Source organism: Salmo salar, chromosome 15 (genome assembly GCF_965601325.2).
Source record: "Salmo salar chromosome 15, fSalSal1, whole genome shotgun sequence".
In the NCBI taxonomy this organism is placed as follows: Eukaryota; Metazoa; Chordata; class Actinopteri; order Salmoniformes; family Salmonidae; genus Salmo; species Salmo salar.
In genome coordinates, this window is record NC_138305.1 from 101241783 (window position 1) to 101265150 (window position 23368).

Here is a 23368-nt window from a genome sequence, read left to right on the forward strand (position 1 = left end):
TCTGGTGGTACAATAAACGTGTTACTACCACAGTAAATGGTACACACTAGTACTACTGCATTAATGGAAACAGGCTACTTTTACTGCCTCAGTAAGTCTCTGGTTGAGGATGTCTGGCTTTCCTAAGTGCTTAGGTATGGTTGGCTGCTGCTGGCTGTCTTTGATGGAGTGACCAGTTGGAGTGGTAAGTGATCTAAACCAGAGCGGTCGGTTGGCTGGTGGGACTGATTTACGGTAAGAACAGGACTGGTGGTCATAGCTCTACAAGCAGTCTAGTGGTAACACCTGATGTGATTTATGATAAGAGCAGTAGGGACAGAGCTGAAAGGTGGTAGGATACGGAGGTTGTTATGTGTAGAGCCCCGTGGTCTAGTGGTCTAATGGTAACACAGTTCCTAGCACACATAAAAATCTGTCTGTCGCCCCAGGAGACGGGACATCAATCCTTCCTGCTGGGTCTCCTCTCCTCATTCATCTACCCCTCTACTTCAATACTGTCTGAATAAAACATTACACATATTTGAAAAAGTGCTGTTATTAAACAGGGAAATCGAGCTAAAGGCTAGAGGGTAGCAATGGAGGTGGTTAGTCTTGTAAGCAGTGCTCTAACACAATTCCATTTCAATTCTTTCCATTCAAGAAGTAAACTCAAATTTCAATTCCAAACAATTTGCTTCATTATTTTTCAATTAAGAAAATTGAAATGGAATTGACCCATAGGGCTCTGGTCAAAAGTAGTGCACTACACAAGGAATAGGGTGCCATTTGAGAGAGAGTTTGGACACAGCTGCTATGTAGCATAAGCTCCACAGCCAACACCTACCACAGCCGTGGTAGACTAGCCTACTAGCCTTTCCACACAGTCGAGGTAGACTAGCCTACTAGCCTTTCCACACAGCCGCGGTAGACTAGCCTACTAGCCTTTCCACACAGCCGTGGTAGACTAGCCTACTAGCCTTTCCACACAGCCGTGGTAGACTAGCCTACTAGCCTTTCCACAGAGCCGCGGTTGACTAGCCTACTAGCCTTTCCACACAGCCGTGGTAGACTAGCCTACTAGCCTTTCCACACAGCCGAGGTAGACTAGCCTACTAGCCTTTCCACACAGTCGAGGTAGACTAGCCTACTAGCCTTTCCACACAGCCGCGGTAGACTAGCCTACTAGCCTTTCCACACAGCCGTGGTAGACTAGCCTACTAGCCTTTCCACACAGCCGAGGTAGACTAGCCTACTAGCCTTTCCACACAGCCGAGGTAGACTAGCCTACTAGCCTTTCCACACAGCCGAGGTAGACTAGCCTACTAGCCTTTCCACACAGCCGTGGTAGACTAGCCTACTAGCCTTTCCACACAGCCGAGGTAGACTAGCCTACTAGCCTTTCCACACAGCCGTGGTAGACTAGACTACTAGCCTTTCCACACAGCCGTGGTAGACTAGCCTACTAGCCTTTCCACACAAGACATCAAACAAATCAGCTGCCGAATCACACAGCTTCTCTTTTGTGACCGCAAAGAGTAAGTTCGACTGGTGTCTCCCACCAGTTGAGGCCACACCGTATGATGCCGTTGGCTGTTGTTCCCTGTCGATCTACAGTGTCAGTAAATCACGAGCTGCTCCGCAAGGGTACAATCTCACATTTAGGTTGTCACGCTCTCAGGTCTTCAGGGCCAATAAATGACAGTTATGAGAGTCCACCAATGGGAAGGGACATTCTCTAAAGCGATTACTGGTTCATATTTCACTTCCTGCCCTGTACGCACATCCCTTTCCCTTTTCACCTCTTGCTTTCTTTCCTCCTTTCATTCTCTATCTCTGTGTTGTTCTATGTTCACCTTATCATTCATCTTAATCTCAACCTCTTGGTGAGGTATGTTCTCATTATGGCTATTGTTCCTATTTCAGTACCTGCACACACCCTCTTTTCTCCACTCTACCTTTCTTGTCCAATTGTTGATTGTTCTATGTAAATATCATCATTCATTTATAGGGTTAAGCTTCATTGATCCTGTTGTGTTGGTTGTCACAGCTCAGGAACAGACACAAAAGCATTGGCCTCTACAACACAATACTTTTGAAATATCAAATCAAATCAAATGTTATTAGTCACATGTGCCGAATACAACAGGTGTAGACCTTACAGTGAAATGCTTACTTACGAGCCACTAACCAACAATGCAGTTTAAAAAAAATACGGATAAGAACAAGAGAAAAGTAACAAGTAATTAAAGAGCAGCACTATATACCGGGGGGGTACCGATACAGAGTCAATGTGCGGGGGCACCGGTTTGTTGAGGTAGTATGTACATGTAGGTAGAGTTATTAAAGTGACTATGCATAGATGACAACAGAGAGTGGCAGTGGTGTGGAGAGGGGAGGGGGGGCAATGCAAATAGTCTGGGTAGCCATTTGACTAGATGTTCAGGAGTCTTATGGCTTGGGGGTAGAAGCTGTTTAGAAGCCTCTTGGACCTAGACTTGGCGCTCCGGTACCGCTTGCCATGTGGTAGCAGAGAGAACAGTCTATGACTAGGGTGGCTGGAGTCTTTGACAATTTTTAGGGCCTTCCTCTGACACCGCATGGTATAGAGGTCCTGGATGGCAGGAAGCTTGTTCTGGGCCGTTCGCACTACCCTCTGTAGCACTTCATGGCTTCATTTAGGCAGGTTACCTTAGTGTTCTTGGGTACAGGCACTATGGTGGTCTGCTTAAACATATTGGTATTACAGACTCGAACAGGGAGAGGTTGAAAATGTCAGTGAAGACACCTGCCAGTTGGTCAGCGCATGCTTGCAGTACATGTCCTGGTAATCCGTCTGGCCCTGCGGCCTTGTGAATGTTGACCTGTTTAAAGGTCTTACTCACATCGGCTGTGGAAAGCGTGATCACACAATCCTTCGGAACAGCTGGTGCTCTCATGCATGTTTCAGTGTTATTTGCCTCGAAGCGAGCATAGAAGTAGTTTAACTTGTCTGGTAGGCTCGTGTCACTGGGCAGCTCTCGGCTGTGCTTCCCTTCGTACTCTGTACTGGTTTGCAAGTCCTGCCACATCCGACGAGCATCAGAGCCAGTGTAGTACGATTCGATCTTAGTCCTGTATTGACGCTTTGCCTGTTTGATGGTTTGTCAGAGGTCATAGCGGGATTTCTAGTAAGCTTCCGGGTTAGAGTCCCACTCCTTGAAAGCGGCAGCTCTAGCCTTTAGCTCAGTGCGGATGCTGCCTGTAATCCATGGCTTCTGGTTGGGGTATGTACATACACGGTCACTGTGGGGATGACGTTATCACTTTTTTTTGCCATATCACTTTTTTATTGACCTAGTCATTGGTGCTTCCTGCTTTAATTTTTGCTTGTACACAGGAATCAGGAGGATAGAATTATGGTCAGATTTGCCAAATGGAGGGCAAATGGAGGGCCAAATGGAGGGCAAAGCAGAGTTTGTATGCGTGTGTATGCATATGAGTGTGGAGTAAAGGTGGTCCAGAGTTCTTTTTCCTCTGGTTGCACATTTAACATGCTGATAGAAATTTAGTAAAACAGATTTAAGTTTCCCTGCATTAAAGTCCCCGGCTACTAGGAGCACCGCCTCTGGGTGAGCGCTTTCTTGTTTGTTTATGGCGGAATACAGCTCATTCAATGCTGTCTTAGTGCCAGCCTCTGACTGTGGCGGTATGTAAACAGCTACAAAGAATACAGATGAAAACTCTCTCGGTAGGTAATGTGGTCTACATTTTATCATGAGATACTCTACCTCGGGCGAGCAATAACTCGAGACTTCCTGAGATACCGTGCACCAGCTGTTATTTACCAAAATACATAGTCCACCGCCCCTTGTCTTACCAGACGCCACTGTTCTATCCTGCCGGTACATCGTTTAACCATGTTGATATTGTCATCGTTAAGCCACAACTCCGTGAAGCATAACATGTTACAGCTTTTAATGTCCGTTTGGTAGTTTAATCTTCCACATAACTCATCGATTTTATTCTCTCCGCATAGCTCGTCGATTTATTCTCGTTTGCAAGCAGAATGGAGGGAAGTGGGGGTTTATTTGATCGCCTACGAATTCTTAGAAGGCAGCCCGCCCTTCGGCCCCTCTTTCTCCACCTACTCTAGAGGCAGATCTCGGGGATCGGGGCCTGTTCCCGAGGAAGTAGTATATCCTTCGCGTCAGGCTCGTCAGAGATAGATAGGCTAAACAACAGTGCCTAAGGGGAACATGTCACTTCAATATATACGCTACCGGTGAAAAGTTTTAAAACAACTACTCATTCAAGGGTTTTTCTTCATTTGAACTATTTTCTACATTGTAGATAACACATGGAATCATGTAGTAGCCAAAAAAGTGAATTATACAGTTGAAGTTAGAAGTTTACACACACCTTAGCTGTAACAGAGCCTCTCGATGGAGGGGGGTGTGTGGAATCAGGAGCAGGAGAGCAGAAGGGTTCCAGGAAAATCCACCGTTTATTTTGGCAGATCCGAAAAGCCCAACGACACATACAGGGGAGAAATCTCTACTCCGTTATGCCACAAGCAAAATGTCCACGGTAAACACATACCGTACAAACAACAAACAACGCCCGTGGTGCCGGCACGCACCCCTTACATGTTGCCTACAGCAAAATAATCCCGCACACAGCCTAACCTGCTGCGGGGAAATATAAACCCACCGAAAACAAACAAAACAAGACACAGGTGTGTAAAACCAGACAGAACTAAATTAAAAGGAAAATGGCATCGGTGGCAGCTAGTATGCCGGCGACGACGACCGCCGAGCACCGCACGAACAGGGAGAGGAGCCACCTTCGGTGGAAGTCGTGACAGTACTCCCCCGACGCGCGGCTCCCGCAGCGCGCCGACGCCATCCTCGAGGACGACCCGGAGAACGAGGTGCAGGGCGATCCAGATGGAGGAGGTGAAACTCACTCAGCAGAGAAGGATCCAAGATGTCCCCCACCGGCACCCAGCATCTCTCCTCCGGACCGTACCCCTCCCAATCCACGAGGTACTGCAGGCCCCTCACCCGACGCCTGGAATCCAGTATGGATTGTACCGTGTACGCCAGGGCCCCCTCGATGTCCGGGGGGGTGGAGGGACCTCCAGCACCTCAGCGTCTTGAAGCGGACCAGCCACCACCGGCCTGAGGAGAGACACATGAAACGAGGGGTTAAAACGGTAATAACGGGGAAGCTGTAACCTATAACACACCTCGTTTATCCTTCTCAGGACTTTAAATTGCCCCACAAACCGCGTGCCCAGCTTCCAGCAGGGCAGGCGGAGGGGCAGGTTTCGGGTCGAGAGCCAGACCCGATCCCCAGGCGTGAACACTGGGGCCTCACTGCGGCGGCGGTCAGCGCCCGTCTTCTGCCAGGCCTCGGCCCGGTTGAGGTGCTCCTGGATGACCTCCCAGGTCTCCCTCGAGCGCTATACCCAATCCTCCACCACAGGAGCCTCGATCTGGCTCTGATGCCATGGTACCTGGACCGGCTGGTACCCCAACACGCACTGAAAAGGCGAAATGTTAGTTGAGGAGTGGCGGAGCAAGTTCTGGGCCATTTCTGCCCATGGGATATACCTCGCCCACTCCCCTTGCCGGTCCTGGCAATACGACCGCAGAAACCTACCCACATCCTGGTTCACACGCTCCACCTGCCCATTACTCTCGGGGTGAAAACCTGAGGTTAGGCTGACCGAGACCCCCAGACGCTCCATGAATGCCTTCCACACCCAAGACATGAACTGGGGTGCCGGAGTGCCGGAAGACGTGAGTAAATAGGGCCTCCGCCGTCTGTAGGGCCGTAGGGAGACTGGGCAAAGGGATGAGACGACAGGACTTAGAAAACCGATCCACAACGACCAGGACCGTGGTGTTCCCCTGGGAAGGAGGGAGATCGGTTAGGAAGTCTACCGATAGGTGTGACCAAGGCCGCTGTGGAACGGGGAGGGGATGTAACTTCCCTCTAGGCAGGTGTCTAGGAGCCTTAAAACCTCACGTCCTTAGCTAACGTGGGCCACCAGTACTTCCCCCTAAGGCTTTGCACCGTCCTCTCTATGCCTGGTTGGCCAGAGGAAGGTAACGTATGCGCACACCGAATCAACCTATCGCAGACACCAAGCGGGACATACCTCCGTCCCGCAGGACACTGAGGCGGAGTTGGCTCTGAACGACATGCCCGCTCGATGTCCGCATCCACCTCCCACACCACCGGTGCCACCAGATATGAGGCCAGAAGTATGGGGGTGGGATCGATGGGCCGTTCCTCCGTATCATAGAGACGGGACAGTGCGTCTGCCTTAGTGTTCTGGGAACCTGGTCTATATGAGATAGTAAATCTAAATCTAGTGAAATACATGGCCCACCTTGCCTGACGAGGGTTCAGTCTCCTCGCCGCTCGGATGTACTCCAGATTCCGGTGGTTGGTCCAGATGAGGAAAGGGTGTTTAGCCCCCTCGAGCCAATGTCTCCACACTTTCAGAGCTTTCATGACCGCTAGCAGCTCCCGGTCCCCCACGTCATAATTTTGCTCCGCTGGGCTGAGCTTCCTCGAAAAGAAAGCGCAGGGGCGGAGCTTCGGTGGCGTGCCCGAGCGCTGTGAGAGCACGGCTCCTACCCCAGCCTCGGATGCGTCCACCTCCACCATGAATGCCAAAGACGGACCCGGATGAGCCAATACGGGAGCCTCGGTGAACAGCGACTTCAGGCGATCAAAAGCCCTGTCCGCCTCAGCAGACCACCGCAGACGCACTGGACCTCCCTTCAGCAGTGAGGTAATGGGAGCAGCCACCTGCCCAAAGCCCCGGATAAACCTCCAGTAATAATTGGCAAACCCTAAAAACAGCTGCACCTCCTTCACCGTCGTGGGAGTCGGCCAATTACGCACGGACGAAATGCGGTCACACTACATCTCCACCCCTGATGTGGAAATGCGATACCCCAGGAAAGAGACGGACTGTTTGAAGAACACGCATTTCTCAGCCTTAACGTATAAGTCATGCTCCAACAGTCGCCCAAGCACTTTGCGCATCAGAGACACATGCGCGGCGCGCGTAGCAGAATATATCAAGATGTCATCGATATAAGCCACCACACCCTGCCCGTGCAGGTCCCTGAGAATCTCGTCGACAAAGGATTGGAAGACGGCTGGAGCATTCTTCAACCCATACGGCATGACGAGGTACTCATAATGGCCGGATGTGGTACTAAATGTTGTCTTCCACTCATCTCCCGCCCGGATACGCACCAAGTTATACGCGCTCCGGATATCCAATTTTGTGAAGAAGCGTGCTCCGTGGAATGACTCCGTCGCTGTAGCAACGAGAGGTAGCGGGTAACTGTATCCCACCGTGATCGAATTTAGACCTCTAGTCAATGCACGGACGCAAACCCTCCTCCTTTCTTCTTCACAAAAAAGAAACTCGCGGAGGCGGGGGACATGGAGGGCCGAATGCACCCCTGCCTCAGAGATTCAGAGACATATGTTTCCATAGCCACCGTCTCCTCCTGGGACAGGGGATACGCGTGACTCCGGGGGCGGTACGGCGTCTACCTGGAGGTTTATCACACAATCCCCTCGTCGATGAGGTGGTAATTTAGTTGCCCTCTTCTTACAGAAGGCGATAGCCAAATCGGCATACTCGGGGGGAATGTGCACTGTGGGGACTTGGTCTGGACTCCCACACACTTGCCTGAGCACTCCTCTGACTAACCCTTTAGAACCCTCTGTTGCCACGAAATAGTAGGGTTGTGAAAGGCCAACCAAGGAATCCCCAGCACCACTGGAAACGCAGGAGAATCAATGAGGAAAAAACAAATTTTCTCCTCATGATCCCCCCGCGTAACCATGTCCAGTGGCGCCGTGGACTCCCTGACCACCCCTGACCCTAGTGGTTTGCTGTCTAAGGAGTGCACCTGAAAGGGTTTATCCAGCGGAACCTGGGGGATCCCTAACCTCTGTGCGAAACCACGATCCATGAAATTCCCTGCTGCGCCTGAATCGACTAGCGCCTTATGCTGGGAATGAGGGAAAAACTCAGGGAAAGAAATTAAAACAAACATGTGACCAACAAGGGGCTCTGGGTGAGCCTGGTGCTGACTCACCTGAGGTATCTAAACAGTGCCCTGCCTGCCATCTCGACTCCCAGACGAGCCCCTCCAACACCGGTCGGTAGTGTGCCCTCTCCGACCACTTCCAGTGCGGGAGGAGGCTCCTCCTCCGGTCACCCTCCATGGGGTTTGGAGCAGAGGTGCTAGGGGGTGGAACCAACAGGACCCCGTCCGAACGCCCGTGGGTAGCCAGCAAGTTATCCAGCCTGATGGATATGTCCATTAGCTGGTCCAGGGTGAGGGTAGCGTCTCCACAGGCTAGCTCCCTGCGGACGTCCTCACGTAGGCCACACCGATAGTGGTCTATCAAGGCCCTGTCGTTCCACCCCGAGCCAGCGGCCAAGATCTGGAACTCCAGCGCAAAGTCTTGAGCGCTCCTCGTCTCCTGCCGCAGAAGGAACAGACGCTCACCTCAACCCAATTGAGATGGTTTGGGATGAGTCGGGCCGCAGAGTGAAGGAAAAGCAGCCAACAAGTGCTCAGCATATGTGGGAACTCCTTCAAGACTTTTGGAAAAGATTTCCTTGTGAAGCTGGTTGAGAGAATGCCAAGAGCGTGCAAAGCTGTCATCAAGGCAAAGGATGGTTATTTGAAGAATCTCAAATATAAAATATATTTTGATTTGTTTAACACTTTTTGGTTACTACATGATTCCATATGTGTTATTTCATAGTTTTGATGCCTTCACTATTATTCTACAATGTAGAACATAGTAAAAATAAAGAAAGACCTTTGAATGGGTAGGTGTTCTAAAACTTTTGACCGGTAATGTATATATATGACATATGCAGTGATAATGAATAGTAGTAATACAGAATATAATACAATATAATTGCAATGCAGTGGGAATGAATACTACACTGTTAGAAAAAAGGGTTCCAAAAGGGTTCTTCGGCTGTCCCCATAGGAGAACCCTTTTTGGTTCCTGGTAGAACCCTTATTGGTTCCTGGTAGAACCCTTTTGGAACCATCTGTGGAAAGGTTTCTACATAGAACCCAAAAGGGTTCTACCTGGAACCAAAACGGTTCTACCTGGAACCAAAAAGTGTTCTTCAAAGGGTTTTCCTATGGGTACAGCCGAAGAACCCTTTTATGTTTTAGATAGCACCTTTTTTTGCAAGGATGTAATGAATATCAGGCAACGTTGTTATCAATGGACAATGAATGACTCACCCGTCATCTATTGATTTCATAGAAAGTACAGGCATGTGTGGGTGACTGTCTCGCTGCAGTCTGCACATTCAACCTGGAACGTTTCAAATCTAGTGTATTTTCTTTTTCACAGGGAGTGTACCTATTACTATATCATCATGCATTATTCATGTGTTCCTGAGTGCAGCAAAAATACATCTTCTTCCCCTCTTTTCCCCCTCTCTCTCTGTCTCTCTGTCTTGCCCCCCTCTCTCGTCTCTCTCTCTCTTTCTGTCTCCAATGTGCTGCAGTGAGTCTGAATCTCAGACTGAATAGTGAGCAGACAACAGGCTGAGATTATCCCAGGGAAGAGAGAAGCTCCTGAGAAGACTCTTGGGAAGCATTAGGTGTGTGTGTGTGTGTGTGTGTGTGTGTGTGTGTGTGTGTGTGTGTGTGTGTGTGTGTGTGTGTGTGTGTGTGTGTGTGTGTGTGTGTGTGTGTGTGTGTGTGTGTGTGTGTGTGTGTGTGTTGTGTGAGGGTCGTGGGAAGATTTCAACTGACTTTAAGTCATGCATTATGGTGTGTGTAATTTAATACAAAAGTAATAGCTATAGATTTTCCAAACAGACCAGTAAAATCAACACAATATATTGTTGCCATTGATTAGTACTACCTCCCTACACCTTCCATGTCATTATCTCTAGAGACCACTCACATGTAATTAACATACCTAAACAGACACTGTTGTCATAAACCAGAAATCAAACCGTGGCATGCATAAAACTGAGCTGAACCTAACCAAGCTGTACTGAGCTGGCCTGCATAAAACTGAGCCGAACCAAACCAAGCTGTACTGATCTGGTCTGCATAAAACTGAGCCGAGCCAAACCAAGCTGTACTAAGCTTGTCTGCATACGCATCCACCATACTTGCTGGAGCCGTGCTGAAAATAACATATCCAAGGCAGTACAGTTTGTTTTGGGTCGGCACAATGTCTGAATAGTGTCTAGCCTCGACAGAACTAGAAAGAAAGAGTATTGTTCTTTACCTGTAGTTCGCACCAGGCCACCTCCACCCAGGTCTCAGTGTCTAGGCCTTTGTAAACGGTCTTAAAGGCTCCCCTCCCCAGCTCAATGTCAAACTTCAGAAACCTCCCCCCTGGCGAGGTGGCCACGGCCTTCATCTCTGCCTCCTCCTCCTGCTCCCTGTCCCTCTCCTTCCACGTCTGGGCAGGGGCGGAGGAGGGGGTGTCCTTGGCCCCGGGGTCCTGGGTGGTGCTGGGGCTGGATGGGTCATGGTGAGCGGTGTCGTGTCCTAGGGCTGCGGAAGCTGAAGCGGCGGTAGGGGCCTGGGCCCCGATGAGAGTGAAGACTGAATCCAGGTGGGGGGCGGAGTGGGAGACCTCTGGGGGGTTCGCCGCCACCTCGTCCTCCTCCTCGCAGATCTCCACACTCTTCCTGAAGAAACGCTTCTCACTCCTCAGCCTCGGCCCATGACCTCTTGACCCTGAAGCCACCACGGTCGCAGCCGGGGATGAGGGTGTGGAGAGAGACATAGGTCTAAACGGAGGTATCTCCTCTTCCTTAACATCTCTGTCCTCCATCTCTCCTCGCCCTCCTCTGCTTCCGCCTCCTCTTGGTCCTTCTCCTGTATCCCTACCCTCGGCGGCTCTCCTCTCCTGGGCCTGGGAGGAGGGGAAGTCAGAGGGGGTACTTTGCGTCCTTTCCCTCCTGCCATCCTCCTGCTCCTGCTCTGTCTCCTCCTCTCGCGCTCCATCAGGTTTATCTGAGGAGTCCTCTGTCCCCGTGGGTTCTCCAGGGTCCGTCGCCATGGGGATGCCCCTCCTGCTCCCCGTCCTCTCCTCCTCCGACCCTCTGGTTCTCGTTCAGTCCCCGTCTCTCCTCTCTTTCTGTGGTCCTCTTCTTACCCACCTTCTAGGTTCTCTGGATGCTGTTCTTCCAGTGTTGCTGGTGACTACGGGGCTGGGCCCTGCCACTAGAGGCTCCCTTCCTCCTCTCTCCTTTCTTTAGAGTCTTTACAGAGGCATAAAGAGGATGAGCAGCACAGTGCTTCTTATCTCCACTCCGTCCTAGCTTTCTGTCCTTACTTTCTTTCTCGCCATCTCCTACAGTGCATACCCTTTCCTGTGCACCTTACCAAGGGGACTAAACTCAATAGGCACCTCAATAAAGCCTCACCTCAGCCAACCTTACTATATACACATGCTGAGGCAGAGGACAGTGTTTAATGTCTCTGGGAAAGAGAGGTAAGCTAAGGGAAGCTAGGGCCTCTTCCTCCTCTTCTAGATAATCCTCTCCTTCAAAGTCTTAAGGTGAATCTCCTCAGGTAAATCCTGTGAAGAAAACAAACAAACACATTAGTATTCAGCAGGCTAGTATAGCGAGATGCTAATAACTTTCCACTGTTCAGGTCATATTCAAATCATTCATTTCCAAGAACACCAGTTTCAGTTTGATGTTTGAGATTGTTTTCGTTTGATGTTTTGGGTTTGATGGTGAGGTCAGTGGGTGACTGCACAGAGGGAGGATCTGAGAATAATCAAAGTTCTCAGCTTTATCCTGGGACTATATTCCTTTTCACAGTCAGTCCTGTCTGTCAAAGAATGCCTGCTCACAATGTGTAAAATCCTATCAAATCAAATAGTTCTTATCAATGTAGAAATGTTCATACACTCCTCAGAGGAATGGTTTCCTCATTTTGAATGTAATTCATTCCTAATAGGACACTTTAAACACTGCCTGGCTAGTACCAATTTATGGTGTTACTCCCAGGCATTTCCCCAGTGTCTGTTCCATCTCAAGTGTTGATTGCCTTCTAAAAAAGGGAATATTCTGCAATGGGTTTTCTATTTCTGCAGTTTGTGCCGTAGCTAGTAGCAAACTTTTATCTTCTAAATTGCTACAATCCTTAATTTGCCAGCAAGCCGATACCGACTGCTTCTTTCAGTTTCAACCCTCATAAGTCTGCTGAAGAAATTCTCCAGTAATAGGATGCTGGCTAACGCAGATGGCATGTTCCACATTTCCAGTGTTTTTGGGTTAATTCTGAAGAGTGTCAGGTGATTCATTCATTTTGGATTGGGTGGCTTAAGAACAGGCCCTGCCAGAACAGGCCATGTTAGAACAGGCCATGCTACAAGCTGCCCATGTATGGTGAGACTTGAGATAATGTAGGCCTACTCTGAGGAAAGGAACCATTAAAATCTGTTAATCAAAAACCCTGATGTCACAAGGTGTGGCTCAAGGAAGCAGGAGAGGTAGAGTCAAGCGCAGGAGACAGATGATTCCGTGAATACTTCTTTAATATATCCACACGAAACAAATACAAGCACGGTCGGGCAGGGCGTATAAATAAAACGCACCACCCTCTCCAAACATAACGCAGGGACGCAGCCCAATATAAACTCTGCGTAAACCACTGGCAGAGGAAAAACACAGACCCTCACTTCCAAACATGAGCCCTGACAAAAACAATCCCGCACAAAACACAAACCTACCTAGCTAGCCTAAATACCTCCCCCCACTAACAACTAATACAAAACAGGTGCCTGCCTATCCTAGACCTAACTAACAGAACGTGAAACAGAGGATCGGTGGCAGCTAGTAGGCCGGCGACGACGACCGCCGAGCGCTGCCCGGGCGAGGAGGGGCGCCACCTTCCGTAGGTGTCGTGACATCTGATGACAGCCTAATCTTTGTTATGGGCCGGTTCAACTAAGCAACGTTTTCTACAGCCCAGCACCCCTAAAAAGTGTTGTGCATTTAACTTCATAGACTAGTTAAACTAAGGAATCTGTCATAGAATAATATATTGCATAGTTTTGCTTTGAGTTTGTCAACAACCAGAATTTAGTGAGTGTGTTGCAATTTTAGTTGTGTTTGGTGTAGACCAATGGTGGAGACCATTAGTCAATACAACGGTGCTAAATCCTGTTCTGATGATTAAAAATGGATGATTCAGTACTATGGACCATTCATTCCTTCATTATTCATTCATGAGCAGAGGGATGCTCTTAGCGAACTGTCAACTCTTAGCGTAATCTGTCAACTCGTACTTGTAGCTACTCTATTACACAGTAACAGCCTTTTCGTCTTGGTAAGCAACTCCAGTGTAGATTTGGCCTTGTGTTTTAGGTTATTGTCCTGCTGAAAGGTTATTGTCCTGCTGTATCTGTTGGAAAGCAGACTGAACTATTTTGCTTGTACTTAGCTCTTTTCCGTTTCTTTTTATAAATAAAAAAACTCCCTAGTCCTTGCTGATGACAACCATACCCATAACGTGATGCAGCCACCACCATGCTTGAAATAATGAAGACTGGTACTCCGTGATTTGTTGTATTGGATTTGCCCCAAACATAAAGCTTTCTATTCAGGACATAAAGTTAATTTCTTTGCCACATTCTTTGCAGTTTTACTTTAGTGTATTATTCCAAACAGGATGCATGTTTTGGAATATTTGTATTCTGAACAGGCTTCCTTATATTTACTCTATCAATTAGGTTGGTATTGTGGAGTAACTACAATGTTGTTGATCCATCCTCAGTTTTCTATCACAGTCATTAATCTCTGTAACTTTTTTAAAGTCACCATTGGCCTCATGGCGTAATCCTTGAGCGGTTTCATTCCTCTCTTGCAACTGAGTTAGGAAGGACGCCTGCATCTTTGTCGTGACAGAGTGTATTAATACACCATCAAAAAGCTCAATTCATAACCTCACCATGCTCAAAGGGATATTCAATGTCCTGTTTTTTACCCATCTACCAATAGGTGCCCTTCTTTGCGAGGCATTGGAAAACGTCCCTGGTCTTTGTGGTTAAATCTGTCTTTGAAATTCACTACTCGACTGAGGGAACTTACAGATAATTGTATGTGTGGTGTACAGAGATGAGGTAGTCATTAAAAAATATATTTTTAACACTTATTGCACACAGTGTGAGTCCATGCAACTTATTATGTGACTTAAGTACATTTTTACTCCTGACCATATTTAGGCTTGCCATAACAAAGGAGATGAATACTTTGTTAATACATTTCAGCTTTTCATTTTTTATTAATTTGTACACATTTCAAAGAACATAATTCCACTTTGACATTATGGGGTATTGTGTAAACGCCAGTGAAACAAAATCGAAATTGAATCCATTTTAAATTCAGGCTGTAACGCAACAAAATGAGGAAAAAGTCAAAGGTTGTGAATACATTCTGAAGGCACTGTACATTACTACTTAGACCCATACAGTACAGTAATACATGCTCCTCCATCTGTAGCCTACATTAAAGCTATAGTCTGTTTACAGCATGAGGATTGAGACAAAGATGAAAGTTAGACACTATAACTATTAAGAGCACAAACTCTATTCTGTCTGTAGATACATGTCATAGGAATACTGTAGGTCTAGCTGCTGTCTAGTCAGGTAGCTACAGTAATATTATTCCAAACCTCTCAATTGACTCTTTCACATTACAGTGCTAACCTGAACTTTTCTCTTTGTTCTTTCCTGTCCTTTGACCTTATCAATTGATGTGACCACAAACAAGGGAAAGGAACCAGAGTGGAGACAAACATATTATATAGGACAGACATTAGCCTGGTCCCAGATCTGTTTGTGCTATCTTGCCAACTCCTATGGTCATTGAAAATTCATTGGACAAGACAGCACAAAAATATCTGGGACCAGACAGTGGGGAATGGGGACAGACATTATATAAGTGAGTCTGTGGATGAGACAGACATGGGTCGATAAGTAAGGCCTCAGCAGGAAATAGGTGACACGGGGGAATATCTCCTTTAAATAAGAGCTTTTTCCCCAGTGTCCCCAGGGCAAGGAGTTCCCATGGAACAGTTATCACAGTGCATCAAACACATTCACACTGACACAGCCCATCCCTCTCTCCCTCACAGTCACTGACTCTCTCCTACACACACATTTACAGACACGCAAGCACACACACACACACACAGGCATGTATACATGCACACGCATAAACACACACACACACAGGCATGTATACATGCACATGCATAAACACACACACACAGACACAGGCATGTATACATGCACACGCATACACACACACAGACACAGGCATGTATACATGCACACGCATAAACACACACACACACACACAGGCATATATACATGCACACGCATAAACACACACACACACACAGACACAGGCGTGTATACATGCACACGCATACACAAACACACACATATGCACATACACACACAGATGTACGTACACTCACACACACACACACACACACACACACACACACACACACACACACACACACACACACACACACAAATACAGTGCCTATAGGAAGTTTACACACCCTTGAGCTATTTTCACATGTTGTTGTGTTACATAGTGGGATTGAAATAGATTTAATAAAAAATGTAATACAAATGTAATAACTAAAATATAGTCGTTGCATAAGTATTCAAGCCCTTTGTTTAGGCAAGCCTAAATTAGTTCAGAAGTAAAAATTGGTTTAACAAATCACATAAGTTATATGGACTCACTCTGTGTGAAATAAAAGGGCTTGACATGATTTCTGAATGACTAACCCTTCCTCTGTCCCCCATACATTCAACATCTGTAAGACCCCTCAGTCAAGTATCGAATTTCAAGCACAGATTCAACTACAAAGACCAGGGAGCTTATCGAAAGCCTCATAAAGAACGGCAGTGATTGGTAGATGGGTAAGAATAACAAATCAGACATTGAATATATCTTTAAGCATGGTCAAGATAATAATTATGCTGTGGATGATGTATTAAACCACCCAGACACATCAAAGATGCAGTCGTCCTTCTGAACTGAGCTGCAGGACAGGAAGGAAACTGCTTTGGGATGTCACCATGAGGCCATTGGTGATTTTAAAATGGTTACAGAGTTCAATGGCTGAGATGGGAGAAAACTGAGGATGGATCAACAACATTGTAGTGACTCCACAATAATGACCTAAATGACAGAGTGAAAAGAATAATAAAAATATTCCTAAACATGCATATGTATGCATCAAGGCACGAAAGTAATACTGCTAAAAAACACAGCAAAGGAATACACTTTTTGGCCTGAATGCAAAGCCTTATGTTTGGGGCAAATTCAACACAAAACATCACAGCTTAACTGCTTCCTTATTTTCAAGCTTGGTGGTGGCTGCATCCTGGTATGGGTATGTTTGACATCGGCAAAAACTGGTGAGATTTTCTGGATGAAAAGAAACGGGATGGAGCTAAGCTTAGGAAAAATTCTAGAGGAAAACCTGCTTCAATCTGCTTTATACCAGGAATTCACCATTCAGCAGGACAATAGCTTACAACACAAAGCCAAATATACACTGCAGTTGCTTACCAAGAACACAGAGAATGTTCCTGATTGGCCTAGTTACAGTTTTGACTTAAACCTGCTTGAAAATCTAGGCAAGAATTGAACATTTCTGTCTAGCCAAGATCCCCAACTCCTTGACAGAGCTTGTAGAATTTCGAAAAGAATAATGGGCAAATATTGCACAATCCAGGTGTGCAAAGACCTTATAGACTTTCCCAAGAAGACTCATAGCTGTAATCTGAGGCTGGCACTAGGGCAGCATTGAATGAGCTGTATTCCACCATAAGAAAACAAGAAAACGCTCACCCAGAGGCGGCGCTCCAAGTAGCCGGGGACTTTAATAAAGGGAAACTTAAATCCGTTTACCAAATTTCTATTAGCATGTTAAATGTGCAACCAGAGGGTAAAAAACTCTGGACCATCTTTACTCCACACACAGAGATGCACACAAAGCTCTCCCTCACCCTCCATTTGGCAAATCTGACCATAATTCTATCCTCCTGATTCTTGCTTACAAGCAAAAATTAAAGCAGGAAGCACCAGTGACTCGATCAATAGAAAAGTGGTCAGATGAAGTAGATGCTAAGCTACAGGACTGTTTTGCTAGCACAGACTGAAATATGTTCCGGGATTCCTCCGATTGCATTGAGGAGTACACCACATCAGTCATTGGCTTCATCAATAAGTGCATCGATGACATCGTCCCCACAGTGACCGTACGTACATACCCCAACCAGAAGCCATGGATTACAGGCAACATCCATACTGAGCTAAAGGCTAGAGCTGCCGCTTTCAAGGAGCGGGACTCTAACCCGGAAGCTTATAAGAAATCCTGCTATGCCCTCTTACAAACCATCAAACATACAAAGCATCAATACAGGACTAAGATCGAATCGTACTACACCGGCTCTGACGCTCATCGGATGTGTCAGGGCCTGCAAACCGTTACGGACTACAATGGGAAGCACAGCCAAGAGCTGCCCAGTGACACGAGCCTACCAGACGCGCTAAACTACTTCTATGCTCGCTTCGAGGCAAATTACACTGAAACATGCATGAGAGCACCAGCTGTTCCGGAAGACTGTGATCACGCTCTCCGCAGACGATGTGAGTAAGACCTTTAAACAGGTCAACATTCACAAGGCCGCAGGGCCAGACGGATTAACAGGACGTGTACTGCGAGCATGCGCAGACCAACTGGCAAGTGTCTTCACTGACATTTTCAACCTCTCCCTTTCCGGGTCTGTAATACCAACATGTTTTAAGCAGACCACCATAGTGCCTGTACCCAAGAACACTAAGGTAACCTGCCTAAATGACTACCGACCTGTAGCACTCACGTCTGTAGCCATGAAGTGCTGGTCATGGCTCACATCAACACCCTTATCCCAGAAACCCTAGACCCACTCCAATTTGCATACCGCCCCAACAGATCCACAGATGATGCAATCTCTATTACACTCCACACTGCCCTTTCCCACCTGGACAAAGGACCCTGGGACTAAACACCTCTGCAACTGGATCCTGGACATCCTGACGGGCCGCCCCCAGGTAGTAAGGGTAGTCCCCTCCTGTACTCCCTGTTCACTCATGACTGCATGGCCAGGCACGACTCCAACACCATCATTCAATTTGCCGATGACACAACAGTGGTTGGCATGATCACCGACAATGACGAGACTGCCTATAGGAAGGAGGTCAGAGACCTGGCCGTGTGGTGCCAGGACAACAACCTCTCCCTCAGCGTGATCAAGACAAAGGAGATGATTGTGAACTACAGGAAAAAGAGGACTGAGCACGCCCCCATTGTCATCGACTGGGCTGCAGTGGAATTGGTTGAGACCTTCAAGTTCCTTGGTGTCCACATCACCAACAAACTAACATGGTCCAAGCACACCAAGACAGTCATGAAGAGGGCACAACAAAACCTATTCCCCCTCAGGAGACTGAAAAGATTTGGCATGGGTCCTCAGATCCTCAAAAGGTTCTACAGCTGCACCATCGAGAGCATCCTGACTGGTTGCATCACTGCCTGGTATGGCAACTGCTTGGCCTTCGACCGCAAGAGTCTACAGAGGGTAGTGCGAACTGCCCAGTACATCACTGGGGCCAAGCTTTCTATACCAGGCGGTGTCAGAGGAAGGCCCTAAGACTCCTGAACATCTAATCAAATGGCTACCTAGGCTATTTTCATTGCCCTCCCTTTTACACCGTTGCTACTCTCTGTTGCTGTCATCTATGCATAGTCACTTTAAGAACTCTACCTACCTACATGTACATATTACCTCTAACTAACCGGTGCCCCTGCACATTGACTCTGTACCGTTAACCCCCTGTATATAGTCTCGCTATTGTTATTTTACTGCTGCTATTTAACTTCTCTAGGGTAGGGGGCAGTATTTTGACGTCCGGATGAAAGGCGTGCCCGTAGTAAACTGCCTGCTACTCAGGCTCAGAAGGTAGGATATGCATATTATTAGTAGATTTGGATAGAAAACACTCTGAAGTTTCTAAAACTGTTTGAATGATGTCTGTGAGTATAATAGTACTCATATGGCAGGCAAAACCTGAGAAAAATCCAACCAGGAAGTGTGGAAATCTGAGGTTTGTAGTTTTTCAAGTGATTGCCTATACAGTATACTGTGACTTAGGGTTCATTTTGCACTTCCTACGGCTTCCACTAGATGTCAACAGTCTTTAGAACCTTGTTTCATGCTTCTACTGTTACTGGGGAGAGAATAAGAGCTGACTCAACAAGTGGACTGCCTGAGGCCAATGAGGTGTTTACTGCGTGGTCACGCAGGCGCGCCGTTCCTTATTTTTCCTCTGTAATGAATATGCTATTGTCCGGTTGGAATATTATCGAATATTTATGATAAAAAGACCCTAAGGATTGATTGTTAACATCGTTTGACATGTTTCTACGAACGGTAATGGAACTTTTTGACTTTTCGTCTAGGGTTTTGCGCTCGCGCATTGTGCCTTTGGAATAGTGATCTAAATGCGCGAACAAAACGGAGGTATTTGGACATAAATATGGAGTTTATCCAACAAAACAAACATTTCTTGTGGAAGTGGGAGTCCTGGGAGTGCATTCCGACGAAGATCAGCAAAGGTAAGTGAAGATTTATAATACTATTTCTGAGTTTTGTTGACTCCAGAACTTGGCGGGTAACTGTATAGCTTGCTTTGAAGGCTGAGCTCTGTACTCAGAATATTGAACAATGTGCTTTCGCCGTAAAGCTATTTTGAAATCTGACACAGCGGTTGCATTAAGGAGAAGTGTATCTATAATTCTTTCAATAACTGTTGTACATTTTATCAACATTTATGATGAGTATTTCTGTAAATTGATGTGCTCATTCACCGGGGGTTTTGGAGGCAAAACATTTTCTGAACATCACGCGCCAATGTAAAATGTTTTTTTTTATATATAAATATAAACTTTATCGAACAAAACATGCATGTATGGTGTAACATTGAGTCCTGGGAGTGTCATCTGATGAAGATCGTCAAAGGTTAGTGATTAATTTTAGCTGTATTTCTGGTTTTTGTGACGCCTCTCCTTGCTTGGAAAATGGCTGTGTGGTTTTTCTTGTCTCAGCGCTGTCCTAACATAATCTAATGTTATGCTTTCGCCGTAAAGCCTTTTTGAAATCGGACAATGTGGTTGGATTAACGAGAAGTGTATGGGATATAATAGTTGTATGTTTGAGAAATTTGAATTATGAGATTTTTGTTGTTTTGAATTTTCCGCCCTGCTATTTCACTGGCTGTTGAATAGTTTGTCCCGCGGGTGGGACGCTAGCGTCCCACATACCCCAGAGAGGTTAATTACTTGTTACTTTTATTAAAATAGAGCACTATATAGGGAATAGGGTGCATAGGTCTCTGGTCTAATGTAGTGCCTATATAGGGAATAGGGTGCATAGGTCTCTGGTCTAAAGTAGTGCCTATATAAGGAATAGGATGCATAGGTTTCTGGTCTAAAGTAGTGCACTATATAGGGAATATGTTGCCATTTGGATCGTAGACCTGTGTTTTTGTGTGAAGGCACATGTTCACAATCACATCATGTCACTGCTGGTCTGAATCTCATCCATTCAGCCTTGCAGTAATGGAGTTACATCAAGTAGGCCTACATGTAATGAGATGTGAACATCCAGCTGTGTTCTTCCTCCCTGTCCCTCCAGGCCCTTTATGGACCATATAGGTGTGTACACTTGGCATGCAGCCTAATATCATTATTTTTTAATGCACAGCAGAAATAATCATGACTCTTTCAGTTGATTATTACGAAATGTTTACAATTTGCCTATTACTGCTCAGTTCCATTTAACCCCAAACTTCTCTATGAAACTGGAACTCAAAGTAGATTTTTTTTACAGTCTACTGCAAACATGACAAACTAGCTACAGTAAAATGTATCACGTGGTAACCCCATACTTCTCTAATGAAACATGAACTCAAAGTTTGAAAACATAGTTAATGTACAGGCTAATGCAAGCATGGGAAACTAAATTCCATCACACAATTTAGGCTACCACAGTCTCCATCGCATAGTACACCATGGACATGGGACACAGAGGGTCCCTCTGTACCACAGAGTCGCTGCACTGCAAACATAACAAACACTGTGCTCCCTCTTTCCCTCTCTCCCTTCTTTTTCATCCCTCCCTTCATGGGCATACACACATTTAATCCCCTGGGACTGAACAACTTCTGGTGATTTAGTCAGGCAGACAAAGGAGGAGCCAGGGGAATGGGGTGCGTGCCAGTGTGTGTTTGTGCGTCACTGTGTGCGAGGTCATGCATGTGTGTGTTGAGGGGGGGTGAGGAGGGGGATGCAATGTTTGTGTGTGTGTGTGTGTGTGTGTGTGTGTGTGTGTGTGTGTGTGTGTGTGTGTGTGTGTGTGTGTGTGTGTGTGTGTGTGTGTGTGTGTGTGTGTGTGGACAGAAAGGGATTGAGAGTGTAGAGAGGGGACATCAAGGTTTCAAATTGAAAGAAAGAGAGAGAGAGAGGGAGAGAGAGAGCACGAGAGAGGGAGAGATATTTAGAGAGAAAGAGCGGCAGGTGAGCGTTGGGTCAGTAACCAAAAAGTTGCTGGTTGAAATCCATGAACCGACTTAGTGAAAAATCTGTTGATATGCATTTGAGCAAGGCACTTAACCCTGGACCAGAGCGACTGTAAATGTGCAGAGAAAGAAGCAATGGGGCTGGCTGGTTTGAAGGGGTGGGAAAAATGTTGTGTGAAAGAGAACAAGAGAGAAATGAAGGGGGGGGGGGGGGGGGGCACAGACAAAAAAGGGGGTTGTGGGGGATTCTCCCTGATTAAATATGCCAGTGTTTGTGTGAATGAAAGCAGTGACTATAGCTACATTTCTGCTTGAACAAAAACAACTACTGTTTGCACAGGGATGAATAGGACAGAGAACATGAGAAAAAGAGAGGAATGAGAGTGGATGGATTGGGGGTAGAGGAAAATGACTGGAGATATTTGATTCTATTAGCATAGTAATATTTCTATAGGCTGAGTGGCTGGTTGTGTTTGAATATCCATACTAGTGTACTAAATAGTATGCGAGAAAAAAAGTTTTATAGTATGTGAAATTTGGAGAAATAGTACTCCGAATGCGCCATCAAATGCAATACTGCGTTGACTCCCGCCAGTCGTTCATTTTGGTACAGCGAATCAATTTATCTCATTTTCAGATGTTGTCAAACACGTCAGAAAAGACAAGTGAATTCTACTAGATCAAACGCCGAAAGGAGTATGCAGATTAAATGTGTAGTGTGCTAGTATTGGTATTCAGACATGGCCACTGACTGTGACTAGGAGCATAAGGAGCAGAAGCTCGGGGGGGTTTTCCCTGTGGCGTATTGCTCCGTCCAGGGCACAGCAGTTTGGTCATAGAAATGAAATCACTGCACAAATCGCCGCCAATACACTCATTATGACATCATTGACTTAAATAGTGATCTATTTGTGTTTGGTGCCCCGGTGCCACGCTGCCCTATCGACCCACACTACTGGTGGGTTCAAACCCTTCAGGGGGGCGGGGAGCCTTGGCGTGTCTGTGACCCGGGACAACACCCTGTTGTTCTCTGCAAACATCAAAGCAGTGAACCGCTCTACAATATCAGTAGAGTACGACCTTTCCTCACACAGGAAGTGGTGTGGCACTTGTCATCTCTTGTCTGGACTACTGCAACTCTCTGTTGGCTGGGCTCCCCGTTGCTGCCATCAAACCCCTGCAATTTATCCAGAATACCTCAGTCTGTCTGGTGTTCAACCTCCCCAAGTTCTCCCGTCACCCCGCTCCTCCACACAGTCCACTGGCTTCCAGTCTAAACTCGCATCATCTTCAAGGTGCTTTCCTACGAAGCTGCAAGGGGAAATGCCAATCCCTACCTTCAGGCTATGCTCAAACCCTACATCCCAACCCAAGCACTCTGTTCTGCCACCTCTGGTCTCTTGGCCCTCCCACCCCTACGGGAGGGAAGCTCCCACTCAGCCCAGTCAAAGCTCTTCTCTGTCCTGGCACCCCAATGGTGGAACAAGCTTCGCCTAACATCAGGACAGTGGAGTCCCTGCCTAACTTCCAAAAACTTCTGAAACCCTACCTCTTCAAATAGTATCTTAAATAACCCCACGAGGACTGGGGGGAGGGACATGGATGAAGGGGGGATATGGAGGAATGCGGGTAGGAACGGGGAACGGGGGCGAGGACCTGCCACGGGAAAGGACAGGAGAAGGGGACAGGGGAGGAGGG

The 23368-nt window shown here is 46.9% G+C and overlaps 1 protein-coding gene across 1 annotated transcript in view; it reads right to left on the minus strand.

The window, feature by feature from the left end:
- Nucleotides 1–23368, minus strand: part of LOC106572720 (uncharacterized) — a 108231-nt gene that overhangs the window by 73027 nt on the left and 11836 nt on the right. The window contains 1 exon segment of the mRNA XM_082962223.1: nt 10282–11586. Coding sequence (XP_082818349.1) covers nt 10282–11064 — 783 coding nt within the window. The 5' untranslated portion in view covers nt 11065–11586.